General features: G+C 45.2%; 1 protein-coding gene across 4 annotated transcripts in view; it reads right to left on the bottom strand.

Annotated features, from left to right (window-relative positions):
- NVL (nuclear VCP like) overlaps positions 1-14406 on the bottom strand; it is a 36475-nt gene that overhangs the window by 10468 nt on the left and 11601 nt on the right. For all 4 annotated transcript variants that reach the window (XM_075863397.1, XM_075863396.1, XM_075863394.1 and 1 more), the window contains 11 exons: positions 14102-14178; positions 13573-13707; positions 13125-13226; positions 10897-11014; positions 10388-10532; positions 8970-9201; positions 6389-6607; positions 5477-5581; positions 4625-4687; positions 3326-3445; positions 923-1022 (listed from right to left, as the gene is read on the bottom strand). In XM_075863397.1, the coding sequence (XP_075719512.1) occupies positions 923-1022; positions 3326-3445; positions 4625-4687; positions 5477-5581; positions 6389-6607; positions 8970-9201; positions 10388-10532; positions 10897-11014; positions 13125-13226; positions 13573-13707; positions 14102-14178 (1416 nt within the window). The remainder of the gene's footprint in view (positions 1-922; positions 1023-3325; positions 3446-4624; positions 4688-5476; positions 5582-6388; positions 6608-8969; positions 9202-10387; positions 10533-10896; positions 11015-13124; positions 13227-13572; positions 13708-14101; positions 14179-14406) is intronic.

The raw sequence follows: 14406 nt of genomic DNA, 5'->3' as shown, positions 1-14406 counted from the left end.
ATGTAAATAGTGTTCCCATTCGCTAAGGCCTAGTTCACACCAAGTTTTTTTGGCGCTGTTTTTGATGCGGAACAATGGCCGAAATCGCCTCCCTTTGATTTCAATGGGAGACAGGGGAGTTTTTTTCCCATGAGCAATCAAAATCTCTTGCGGGAAAAAAAGTGACATGCTCTTTCTTCCCGCGGTTCCGTCTCTGACAGCCCATGTAAATCAACGGGAGGCAGAGAAAGCGTTTTTTGTCTGCGGTAAAGAAAGTGTGGGCAGGTCAAAATCTGCCTAAATTTTTCTGCCTGCAAAAAAGCTCAGTGTGAATTAGGCCTAAGGGGTAGGAAATCCCCTTTTTGGTTCATACATGCGGCGCAGCATTCGGTTAGGGATTCCAGTAATTTTGACGGCAGGAATAGAACAGTCCGCGGCGTTATCCTTTTTTTTTCTTCCCTCTGCCGGTTCCTGTAAACGCACGTTCGCTATCCATGCTTCCTAAGTGGGTGGGCTCTTCCTGGTGTGATGTCAGAGCTGTGCCGTGTGCTCTGAGCCAATCAGATGTCTCCACTTGCTGCTCCTCCCTCCCTCTCTCACACAGAGGAAATGCAGCTGCATCCCCCCACCTGCCTCCTCTCTATTTTACTCTATGAGGTTGTGGTGACTGAGGCCTCAGTGTTAATATGTATTACTGATTTATGAATAAACTATAGGACAAAATGTATCTTTTGAATTTGCACTTTGTTCTCATCGACATTACAATGTCTTAGAGATGTCGGACAGGATTCTGATACTGTCCCGCCCTGTGCGGAGGTTGGAACATTACTCTAAGAACACATAATCCCAGAATATTTTCTCTTTTTATATGGAAAAATAGAATATAAATCACTGATGTTCAGGCACGAGGGTCGGGCAGTGGTAAGTAGGGTCTGGAGCTCACCTGGTCGGTTAGTAGCGGCCATGATAAAAACCTGACGTCTAGACTCCAGGCCATCCATCTCCGTCAGCAACTGGTTGACAACCCGGACTCCAGCTCCAGACTGAGACAAAAGACAATAGATGATCACATAAAATAAAATAACCAAATAATAAAACCTGCTGCAGAACAAACTGATCTGGGGATTGTATAACTAGAGAAAGATGGCAACTTGTGCTAGGTGATGCCCAGGGGTGCAGTGCCCATAAGGTAATGCATCGAGTGACACTTCCCTGAAGGTAGGGGGCAGTATTTTGACAGCTATACAGTCCCAAGACTGTTCATGTTATTTAAAGGTTTTATCCCTTATAATCTAAAGGCCCTCTACTATTGGCTGATTTGCTTTTATTTTTAAGCCCCACTATCTCTGACATCGCAGCTTGTGGAGCTGCAGGTTCAGAGCTCAGTGGGTGTTCCCTGTGAAGGTGCTCTCCCCCCTTCCATCCTTAGTGCTCTAGCCAGTCAACCACGTCGGGGGGACGGGGACGGGGGGGCACAGGAAGTGATATCTGCAACGCTCCGGTGGAAATTAGTAGGAAGCAGGGGAGTAACATGACCGCAGCAGCTGCATGAACCTGCTGTACATAGGTCTGCACAGGAGCTGTATACACAAAACGGTAACATCTTTAATATATATATTTTTTTAAATTAAGACTATCTGCAAAGTTTCTTCAATTTTAACGTTAGCGACATAACCTTTACTATGGTCAGTGACTGGAACCGCGCTTTAAAAACACAAGACTTGGGAAATGCTCATCATTAACTTTTGGACTTTGTAACGCTAAACGTAGAATTATTATTTTTTTTAACTTTATTCATGTATAGAACGCCAAAATATTCCACTGCGCTATGAATGTTCTGGGAGTACTCCCATCATGGGCATATCAGGATAGGCGGGGTATCGACCACCGTAGGCCAAGAAAAAATAAATAAATAAAACGGTCATCAGCGGCTGAATGTCCCCATTAAAGTCAATGGAGAGGTGGCTGCGGAGCGAGGATCTTTACGAAACCGCATAGACATCAATAGAGCGCCGCACGCAAGTACATCCACCTCTCCGGTGAGCTCAGTGGGGAAGAGCGGGAGATTTGAATTGGTGAATAGGGGTTGCGGATCCCCTGTTTTCCTGATAGGTGAGGGTCTCAGAAATAGTACCCGCACCTATCAGGCAGTTATGCCCATGATGGGAGTACCCCTGTAACACTAGTGTGAACCAAGCTTTACCTGCATAAAAATGCCCCCCAATTCTCCTCCCCTTACCCATCCCCAGCGTTACATGTGCCAAGCCTAACGAGCACTAATGGCTTCTCTGCCTGCTGAACACATTCCTGACCGACCAGCGGGATCCTCGAACTAAAAGATGAACGCAGATTTTTTTGCTAAAACATGACAGGCCACTTTACAACTTGCAAACGTATAGGGACACCAGTGTCTTAAAGGGTATGTCCACCTTTGCAATAATTTTTTTTTTTCTATTGCTCCAAACCTGCACCTAAAACAAAAAATGAAGCAATTTTTCAAATGGACTTGATTAAAAATCTCCTACGTTTTGTGTATGCAGCTCCTATGTAGTCCTTTCGACCTGTTCCATACTTCTTGTAAGGGAGTAGGACTGCAGGATCCAAATAAAAAGGGTTGGTTTTCACTCTTTAACCCTGGAGACACATAGGTCTGTGTAGGAGCTGTATACACAAAACGATAGATTTTTTTTATTTTTATTTTTTATCAAGACTATTTGCAAAGTTGCTTCATTTTTTTAATTTGTGATGAATTGGAGTAAAAAAGGAAAAAAGATAAAATAAAAAAAATGAATGCGTGATGATGATCAGAGGATAAACAGCAACTCGAGCATAAAGCACCAGCGTATAATCACATTTGTGTAAAAACTACGTGCAAAAAAAAATCCATTTGCATAATTGGCAAAGTAGTTGCAAATCACTCATCGCAATAGTGATGAGTCACAAGCATGAGGCGAGGCGTGCAAAGAACGGGGAATTCACCTCCCCCGGCCAGGGAAATTAAAAAAGAACAAACATGATTTTATGTCAGCGGATCCCACAGACCATCCCTTGGTGTCTGACATCCAGGGAAACAAGGATCAGACCGTATGGATTTTACCCTTCCCAATCCCATTGTATTCTGAAGATAAGCAGCGCCAAATGTATCTGGCGGCTGCTTATCCTGTTCTCACTATAGAAATAACCTGCCTGTTTGACCCAGAAGGACAAGTTGACGGTGACATCTCCACTGTCTCCAAATCTGGACACCAAAAAAAAACAACAAAAAACACTGCCTGACCCTCTTTAACCCCTTGTGGCCTCTTGATTGGTCCTTTGCACCCACTCGATTTGGAGAAAATCCACTTACTTCATGGCTGGACCTCCGAGGGCACAGAGCATCAATTTCATCAAAAAATATGACGCACGGGGAGGAGTTTGAGGCTCTCTGGAAAACCTGCCGCACGGCTCGTTCACTTTCACCAACGTACTGAAAGACGGAAAAACACGGTTATTGCAGATTGGCAGGCCATGCTTTATAGAGAACACTTAGCCCATTAATGCCAGCGGTATTTTGCGACAAAGGGTCATTCATTTTTATTTTTTTGAAGAGAGCTATTTTGCATACCGTTCCCATGAAGCATTGCCGCGAAGGGGACCAATACCCTATTAGTTACCCGTCATTCAGGACCTTCATCAATAAGCCGGAGACCGGCTATAAAGAATGTGTCTCTCACACTGGAGGACCCGGCACATCTAGGTATTATACATACAGCCGACTGATTTTAATGCGCACGGTGTAATGCTTCATTTCACCTGTGGTGGCACTGTAAGGGTATGTGCACACACACTAATTACGTCCGTAATTGACGGACGTATTTCGGCCGCAAGTACCGGACCGAACACACTGCAGGGAGCCGGGCTCCTAGCATCATAGTTATATACGATGCTAGGAGTCCCTGCCTCTATGCAGGACAACTGTCCCGTACTGTAATCATGTTTTCAGTACGGGACAGTAGTTCCACGGAGAGGCAGGGACTCCCAGCATCGTACATAACTATGATGCTAGGAGCCCGGCTCCCTGCAGTGTGTTCGGTCCGGTACTTGCGGCCGAAATACGTCCGTCCATTACGGACGTAATTAGTGTGTGTGCACATACCCTTAAACACTTATTTCCACGTTCCCCCAAAGATTACAGCTGATCGCTGCAGGTCCCAGCAGCAGGACACCCTGTGATCAGCCTATTTTTGGGGGACCCTTCTAACAAAATTGGATTGTTCAAGGTGGAGAACCTTTTTAAAGGTCATCGTATAATGAAAGCTGGATATGTTTTCACAGGACCCCTATTAGGCCATTTATGGACATAAGGGAGAGCGGTCTCAAGCAGAGGACCCCCATCTATTAACCTGGCTCTGGAGGACTGCGATCAGGGGAGGGTACTATCTTGAGAAGGGGTTGTCCTGATGAGGTCCTTGGGTTTAGAAAACTAAACAACTGCTATGACAAATTTGTCCGAGAACTGGAGTATATATAAGATACACAGCCCCGGCACTGCTACATTTACAGTATAAGCGGATGATGAGAATAACTCCAATATCTAATCCCATCTGATCCCTGCACCGTGAACACAACAAGTGGTGCCGGGATCCACGGTCCCCTCCCAACTCACCATGTTCAGGAGTTCAGGCCCCTTCACCGAGATAAAGTTGAGTCCAGATTCGTTTGCTACTGCCTGGAACACAAGATAACGCTATTTAGACAAAAATACTTCTTTGCCCTTTTCCTGATACACACGGCACGGGCCGGCGCTAACCAAGGGCACCTTTTTTTTTTTTTTTTTTAAGGATAGCAAAGTCAACCACATGCAACAGCAATGTGTCCCTGGTTATGGATCTGTGTATAATACAGCTGGAGAAACCAGAGAGCCCCGAAATGTCAAGCAGCAAGTAAAGGGGTTTTCCCATATCAGATATTTATGGTATACTCAAATTTCTGATATGTTCGTGTCCCACCCCTGAGACCTGGGAGAATGGGGGCCCCCTTATCTCTATTCTAGCAGGTGGAGCAGAGGCCACATCTAGGCGGTGGCAACACTTTTCATTGAAGTCTATAGTAGCTGTGCAAATAGTTCAACAAGATAATATATAGATGTAATGTGTTTCCATGGTTACAGACTACAAAGAAACCCTGTGTAGTCTGATCCTGCACTCATACGCCCTTTCCATCTGTCCTAAACTTCCTGCTAACCTATCAAATGTAGGTCATCAAACAGCAGGCAACGGATAGAAGGGAGTGTGACTGCAGGATCGGACTACACAGGGTTTCTTTGAATCCGGTAACTATGGAGACACATGACTGCAGTGGAGCTGTATACATGAAACTGTAGGAGATTGTTAATGAAGATTTTTTTTAATTTTAGATGCATTGGAACCATAAAAACAGAATGGGGTGCAAAAAATGTGTACAAACCCTTTCATATTTGAACTCTAAAAACAACAAAAAAGGTGAAAGTTTCTTATACCTTGGCAAGTAATGTTTTGCCACAGCCTGGGGGTCCGGCTAGTAAGACTCCTGCCGGAGCCATGAGTCCGAGTGCCTTAAACTGCTCTGGATTCTTCACTGGTGCCTGGAGAATGAATATAATAATACATTGCGGATTGATTTTACACGCCATTATCTTGTAGTCACCAGGACAAACCCTTTAAATTTATTACATGTGAAAGATGCCCCGACAATGCTGAACCAGTGCCCATTAATCTACCTTTCAAAGTGCAACTCTGGGGGTAGAAACACAGCTCGTCATCTATCCCCCCCCCTGCCACCGGTGGGCTCTTAGTTGTTAGAGCCAAGGTCAGTGAAGGATTACTTTTTTTTTTTTTACTCCAAAAAGGTTACAAATTGTGTTTATTTATTAATATATCTTTATAAAAAGGCGTGAGCTCCCATTTATAGAACTCCAAATCCTCTGTATAGACATGGATTTAAAATAAAACCTGCCACCACCACTAGGGGGAGCACACTGCACTGTCTTTTTATTCTATGTATAACAGTATGCAGTGAGCTCCCTCTAGTGGTGGCTGCAGGCAGCCAGAATATAACTCCATGTCTATGCAGAGGATTTGGAGCTCTGTATCAGGCTGCTATAAAGATATATTGAGAATTTTGGACCTAATAACATAATGATAAAAACTGGAGATTCACTTTAATTCCCTACATAGATGGATAGGTCATAATTGTTGATTCTGGAAAATCCATTACCCCCCGATTGAGGACCTGGTAGCAGTTTATCCTTTAACGGTTCCGTTTTCTAAGGGGGCAGCATTATATATGACAAGTGGAGCCGTGTCGCTAGCCATGTCTGTGGTGTAGTCCATTTATACCAAACCGGTTAATACGAAGATACATTTGGTGGCAGTAGAATTCGCTCTCTCACCATTATGGCCATGGTCAGCTCCTCCCGGATTTCATCCAGCGCCCCTATGTCAGCCCAGGTGACACCTGGGACAGTAGCGAAGCCTTCTCTCTTGGCGGAGGGCTGCACCGAGGGGAGCGCACTCAGGAAATCCTTCATCTCAATGCACAGACCCTGCAGCTGCTGCTCCGAAAAGGGCGACTGCTCCATCAGGACCTCGAGCAACCGCTGCAGCTCGTTCTACAGAAGGAGGAAAAATAATGAGCCATAGACTGATCCCGGCTGATCGCCATGTACGAGATTGATCAGATATAATTTATGACACGTCAAGAAGCGGCTATAAAACAAACACGTCTCCACCAACACAGCCAGGCGCGCTTTATAAATGGGAATTGGTTTGAGCAACGTCCATGAAAGTTTTAAAAAATGTCTCACAAATCATGATAAATGTCTCGAATACGGGCGGATGTTCTAAAACCGGAAAATTCTGCAACACGTCTGACTGGGCGTCTAGGACAATAAGTCTACATCCAATTTCTATCCTGTGCAATGTGGTCAGGAAGATCGTGTGTGGATCCAAGTCACCGTAGTTCTTCATCCTACTTGGCTTGGTGAGCAGCAGTGACAACACCGTACAGGATAGAAATCAGGAGGGGACATATGAATGTCTCAGTAGTGCAGCCTCAGGGGTGAGGCCTGTAACGTCCAGTGATCATATCATAGAAGATTTCATAGTGAACATTAAAGAACCCGTTTTCATTTTGGTTTGGTAGGACCCACAGGTGTTTTTGTAGGTATAAATACAATATTAAGATCCCTAAGGAGTCGATTACTCGCAACGTTAATCTTATGTTCACAAAGAATTTAAATGGTGGAAAAGACAAAAAGCTGCACAGGACAAGTATTGGGGGGGGGGGGGGGACGGGGGGACATCACGTCATAAAGAAAGGTAATCCCAGAAATGTTTAGCTTAGTGGGGGATACTGGTGGCCCTAGGGTGCGAACCGTGTCCCGGCTACTCTGTGCCTTCTGTGTACGGTCAGGGCCAACCTTTTTGGGGCACAGGGCAAGGGTTGATTGTGGGGCCCGCAGCACTTCACAAAAGCCTGTGTGTCACGCCGGCCCATGGGAGTTTTTTTTTTTGAAATTTACGTAGTCTTCACTGAAGCAGACAGTATCACACATGACAGGCTTAGATACAGGGCCCCAGCAAAGAGTATCACACGTAATAGGCTTAGATACAGGGCCCCAGCCAAGAGCATCAAACATAATAGGCTTAGATACAGGGCCCCAGCAAAGAGTATCACTCATGATAGGCTTAAAGAGGCTCGGTCACCAGATTATAGGTGCCCTGTCTCCTACATAATCTGATCGGCGCTGTAATGTGGATAACAGCAGTGGTTTTTATTTTGTAACCGATCATTTTTGAGCAAGTTATGAGCTAGTTTAGATTTATGCTAATGAGTTTCTCAATGGACAACTGGGCGTGTTTTTACTTCTTACCAACTGGGCGTTGTACAGAGGAGTGTATGAGGCTGACCAATCAGTGACCAATCAGCTTCATACACTTCTCATTGTTCCAGCCCAGCATGATCCACAGCACAGTGTGATTGTGCAGTGAAAGAAGCTGGGCTGGAACAATGAGAAGTGCAGGACACTGATTGGTCACTGATTGGTCAGCCTCATACACTCCTCTGTACAACGCCCAGTTGGTAAGTAAAAACACGCCCAGTTGTCCATTGAGAAACTCATTAGCATAAATCTAAACTAGCTCATAACTTGCTCAAAAATGATCGGTTACAAAATAAAAACCACTGTTGTTATCTACATTCCAGCGCCGATCAGATTATGTAGGAGATAGGGCACTTATAATCTGGTGACAGAGACTCTTTAAATGCAGGGCCCCAGCTGAGAGTATCACTCATGATAGGCTTAGATACAGGGCCCCAGCAGAGAGTATCACTCATGATAGGCTTAGATACAGGGCCCCAGCAGAGAGTATCACTCATGATAGGCTTAGATACAGGGCCCCAGCAGAGAGTATCCACCATATTATACTTACCTGGTATCCTGAGTAGAGTCCTCTTCACCTCCAGGCATAGCACTGGCTCCAGACGCTATTCAGCGCCGCGTCCGGAGGTGAAGAGGACCCGACAGGAGCAGGGCAGCAGAGCACGCACGGAGCGGTGTAGTAAAAATACAGTAAATCATCTTCATACCCAAGGACCTGTTCTGTCCTATTACTCAAACTTTTTTTCCACGATGACCTTTAAGTGCATATTGATAGAATGTGTCAAAATATTTGATTGGTGGGAGTCCAAATGTTGGGACCCCTCACTGACATTTAGAACAAGTGCCCCGCCCGTGAACAGTTACCCTCCATTATAGGGACCATGGATCCGCTCTGCGTTTGCTTTGCTATTTCTCAACAGAGATTATAAATGGCTGCGAACAGGAGACATTGATATAATATGCGGTCCGGAGATGGTCGCACCATAATGCGGAAGGTCGGCCACCGCCGGTCTAGAGGATCTATACGTCTCTTACAAGGTGATGGGGGAGGGGGTAATTGATAGTAGTTGATGGAAGACTCTGCACTCACCAGCACTGGTTTTACTTCATGGACTGGTAACGTTGCGGTCGGATCTTCTGCCTCTGCCGCCACGGTAGGTGGATCTTCCAGCTGGATCAGTGCTCTGTTCACAGCGCACATTGCAGCCTCTCTACAAAGCGCCATCAGGTCCGCGCCCACGTATCCCGGCGTCAGATGAGCCAGATGTTGGAAGTCAAAGGTTTCCGGGAGCTTGAGCTTACGACACAAAGTCTTCAGGATCCTGAGAGTAAGGAGGTAAGAATAACTTGGTCGCTGCGAGTTCTGAGGCCTTTTCGGATTTTTGCATACTTTATATACGTACGAATATAAATCACAAACATAATTATCTAGCTGAAGAATTTTCAGGGATTCTCATATTGATGGCCTACCCAAAGGAGACGAACGCCGCGGCCCCTTCAGTCAGCTGATCGGCGGAGGTGCCGTTGAGTCAGACCCCCGCCGATCAGAATATATTAATATACACAAAATTTTGCATGTGTTATTAATAGAATTAATAATTGAACATAATTTCCTGTCAAGGGCATCACATGGGTGGTAATTCTTCATATTTAGGCTTTATTCAGACGCACGCGTGTCAAATCGACCATGACAAACGGCTGTTTTTCACAGCCGAATTGCAGCCGTGCGGGATCTGATCCCTCAGACTTGGGACTATTAACACGTCCTCCTTTTTCACGTACTATATGAATGCAGTATGCAGTAAGCTCCCCCTAGTGGTGGCTGCAGGTAGCCAGAATTTTATCTTTTATACATTGAGCTCAGTAATAAACAGTATGCGGTAAGCTCCCCCTAGTGGTGGCTGCAGGTAGCCAGAATTTTATCTTTTATACATTGAGCTCAGTAATAAACAGTATGCGGTAAGATGGGCTCCCGCTCTGCGTATCCAGACTTTCGTATATTATACGGCCGGTCATCCATCTGTATGGTCGAGAGAAACTTCAATCTGGAGTAACGCCCACAACGTGGCTGCTAAAATGTGGCCATATTGTTGCAGTGTGAAACTAACCTCTACTGGAACTATAGGCGTGACTGTCCTTGCGTGCCTTTTATTTAACTCCATGCTTTATAGGTTTGACCAAACAAATAATAATGCATTTAAAATGACATCATCACTCGTCAAACAAGTGAACCGTACGAAGGAGCAGACCTACCGAGACATGTGACCCAGGTATGAGCCGAAATAAATGCTCCCGTGCCGGACTGGTCTCCAGAAAAATGTCAATATGACATAAGAAAATCCCTTTAACCCCTTACCGCAAGGCGCTGTAAATGTACGGAGTCAGCTGTAATATACGGCGGTCACCCTGCTGCAACGGCCATGATGTTTCCCGTGATCCAACAGGAAAATGGAGTAATTCATTGTGGGACTACCCCTTTAACTATTTTCCCGTCATGATCGTGCTCACTTTAGTCTTGCTCCTTCGTCTGGAATCCCCAAGCAGATCTCCCGGTCAAACCTTCCCGCTCGCCTGAGAGCCGGATCCAGTGAATCCGGTCGATTGGTGGCCCCAATGACGAGAACCTGAGCGGTGACGGATGGATTGTTCATGTCTGGAGTGAAAAATAAAAACACGGTTGTAGTGCGTCCGGATTGATGCACAACCAACCCAAAGCCTACCGTAAAGCAAATTCGTTTTTTTTTTAAAGACCGCATAAGAAACGCTGGAACACGTGACTTTTGTTCACGTCATTGCCGGATATTACACAATAGAAGCTTCTGATGTTCTGGAAATATCTTGATGGAATGGATTTTACAGTACAAGGACCGATCCTGGATTCCAGATGCCACCGACCTTATGGTCCAATCCCACCGGTCCAGAATAGACGTGAACGAGGCGAAGGTACCGCATGATTGGACATTATAGAATTACAATACAAGGGGACAGTGATGAATATAATGGAGACTATTACGAACCGTCCATACAGGTGAGCAGCTGAGCCACAATCCTCCGCTCCATGTCCTTAGACGCCACTTCTCTCTTGGGAGTTATGGCATCAATCTCGTCGATGAAAAGGATGCACGGCGCGCTGCTCTGCAACGACAAACAACAAGCCCGTGAGATCAGACGTACAACCGCGTCAATGGAGACTTGTAAGAGGAGCCGGAGGGGACAAATATAGTGCAAAATGCGTGACACCATCAGGAAACGTGTCCCAACGTGCTCCTCTTCTTCAACGCTTTATTCAGACGAACGGGCGTCAAATCGGACGTGGAAAATAGCCAATGCGCAACGGAGCGGGACCCGTTTTCACCGATTCTTGAGTCTATTGAGGGATCCGTGAAAACAGACAAAAATAGGACGTCCTATTTTTCACGGGACCTTCAAACAACGGCCGTGTGAATAGCTGCATAGAAATATATGCAGCCACGTGACGGCTTTAAAAAAAACGGAAGGCTGTCACACACGGACGATTTACACGTTTGTCTGAATAAGACCTAAATGTGAGCCAGCACTGGAAGAACGACCCCAGAAGAAATAGATCTATGAACATAGCAATAAAGGAGGCTAAAGGGGGTGGTCCCACAAACAACGGGCCAATCTGCGTGCGGATCCGCGAGCACATCCGCGGCAGAACTCCAAGTGCCAGCCTCAGATTGCTGCCACAGATTCTTTTAAAAATTTGCATCGGATTTGCCTATGGCAAATCCTGAACATGTGAACGTGCCCTTGCAGGTCTTGCTGTTGCTTTCTTCTGATCAGGGCCCATGTAACTGGTCCAGATAGTGAAGTTACGGCGCCCCCTGGTGGTGTTTTGATTCCCTCTTGGAACATCCCCTGGTGATTCCTACCATTCAGCTAACAAAAATCGGCAGACGATAGTTTTTTTTCAAAATTATTTGTTTTTGTGTCTCCATATTTGAAGAGCCGTAACGTTTTTATTTTTTCGCCGATGCAACTGTAGGAGGGCTTTTTTTTTTTTTGCGGGACGAATTGTAGTTTTTATTGGTACCATTTTGGAGTAGATTTTTGATCACTTTTTTATCACATTTTTTTTTTTTTTTTTAAGGCTGGATTCACAGAAAACAGCCATTTTTGCATGTTTTTTTACGACGTTCACCGTGCGGGTTAAATGATGTAATAAGTTTATAGTTGGGGTCATTACAGACGCGGCGATACCAAATGTGTGTACATTTTGTTTTTTAATAAAGCAGTTTGTAAGGGGAAAAAGTGGGTTTTTCATTTTTTTTTCCAACTTTTTATTAAACTTTTTCACTAGTCCCTCTAGGGGACTTCACTATGTGATTATCTGATCGCTATTATAATACACTGCAATACTTCTGTATTGCAGTGTATTACTGCCTGTCTGTTTAACACGGACAGGCATCTGCTAGGCCTCCGGCATGATCTAGCAGGCATTCATTACTGGAAGACCTGGGGGCCTTTATTAGACCCCCGGCTGCCATTAGAGACACAGACACTCGGCGATCGTATCGCCGGGTGTCGGTGGGAGGGAGCTCCCCCCCTCTCTCCAAAACCACTCCGATGCGGCGCTCGCTATTGTGCACCGCATCTGAGGGGTTAAACGGGTGAGATCGATACTAACATCGATCTCACCCGGCAGAGCAGGGACGCTCCCAGCCCTCCGCTACCTCTGGCAGCTGAGCAGTGAGATTTGACAGCTCCCTGCTCTGTTTACTTATTCCGATGCCGCGACGTAAAAAGTCTATGGCATCGGAATAAGGCCCGTTAGTGACCGACGTAGAAACACTATGGGCCGGTCACTAACGGGTTAAATTGAGCAATTGTTCTGTTTTGCAGGCTCCTCCTGCCTGACTCTTACCGTTACATTCTTGTCATGACGCCCCCTAGTGATTGTTTGACTCCCTTTCAAACTGCGCTTTATATATTTTTTCACAATGAGACCTTACGGGGTGAGATATGTCACTGTATGCCTATACAGCGGCACACGTCAGAGGTTCCTTTTAGGGGAATATTCTAGACGGAAGGCTCTGACGTGATGTGAATTTGAGTTATTCACCTTTTTTAACCTTGATATACAAAAAACGGTCACCGCACCTTACCCGCATGTGTCTTTATACACAGTACACTTCATGTCAGGGCGCCTCATTAGTATTGTATAGTACTGGTCTCATAACAATGCAGTCCACAGCAGCACAGAGCAATAAAGTAAAGGCCTCACCACAGCTTGCTCAAAGAGATTCCTCAGCTTCTGCTCAGATTCTCCGGAGACACCAGACACGATCTCTGTGGCTGCAACCTTAAGCATCGGTAAATCCAGTTCCTCGAGAAGACGACATGATAATGATTATTATTTTATGAATACTATTAAAAAAAAATATTCCTGAAATATTCCAGATATTTGACACTGGCCACTAGAGCAGACATAATGAGCCATTCCCAGTTTTCTGCTGCTCACTGGTCAGCTTTGCTGTGTAGACTGGCACAGAGAAAGCAGAGTTATCTGGTCACTAGAGGGTGGAGTCAGCTCATTATCACTGGTGTAAGTTTTATCAATTGAGGGACGAGCAGCCATTTATACGACAAGGATCTTGCCCTACTGTCCGAGCAGGATCAAACCGAACCAAGCTTTAAATGTAATCACAAAACACAAATGAGAAGTCTCTTACCCCAGCAATCGCCTGCGCCAGTAATGTCTTTCCACACCCCGGGGGCCCATGTAACAGAAAACCACGGGGAGGCACCACCCCCAGGTGCTGATAGACTTCAGGGTGACGCATATGAATCAATAGTTTGCAGACTTCCTGTAAAAAGTTACACAATAAGCGATCAATTAACGAATTAACGCAACGCAACGTTCGCAGTAAGTTCCCGGACCATATACGAGGCCGCAGGCAGAGCACATTCATACAGGGCAGAACTTCGAGGAGACTTCTAATATTCTTATCATTTGGAGTAGAGGGTACATTATTCATTATAATACATGCCTCAGCTGCTGCAGAACCTCTTTTTGACAAGTAAGGGGCACCATTGATTGTTATGAAATGCCCTCATCCTTTTCAAAAAGAAGGTCTGCCGCAGTGTAGACGAGGTGTACTGGGTAGCTGCAGAACAAGATGCCCGCGCCTGCCATATAGAGCGCAGGCGGCACTTGACAATACAATGAAGGAGTTTGTAGGGATCAAAACAAGGACTTACAGTCAGCGTGTGATCATTTCCTCCAACATCTTCAAAACAGACAAATGATTTCTGCAACTCGATGTTTTCGGCTTTGCCTAGAAATTAAACAAAAAAACAAATCTTAAAGAAGATCTATTGGAATATTCCTTATTAGACTTTATTTATTTTGTACACAGGACATCAGCACGTTCACTTTACAGTATTATTATACAGAGGATGAATCTGCACGAACAGCAGTCACTATATACATTACATTACTTATCCTGTACTGATCCTGAGTTACATCCTGTATTATACTCCAGAGCTGCACTCACTATTCTGCT

This window comes from Rhinoderma darwinii, chromosome 4, assembly GCF_050947455.1.
Source record: "Rhinoderma darwinii isolate aRhiDar2 chromosome 4, aRhiDar2.hap1, whole genome shotgun sequence".
NCBI lineage: Eukaryota > Metazoa > Chordata > Amphibia > Anura > Rhinodermatidae > Rhinoderma > Rhinoderma darwinii.
This window is presented reverse-complemented; position numbering and strand designations above follow the sequence as displayed.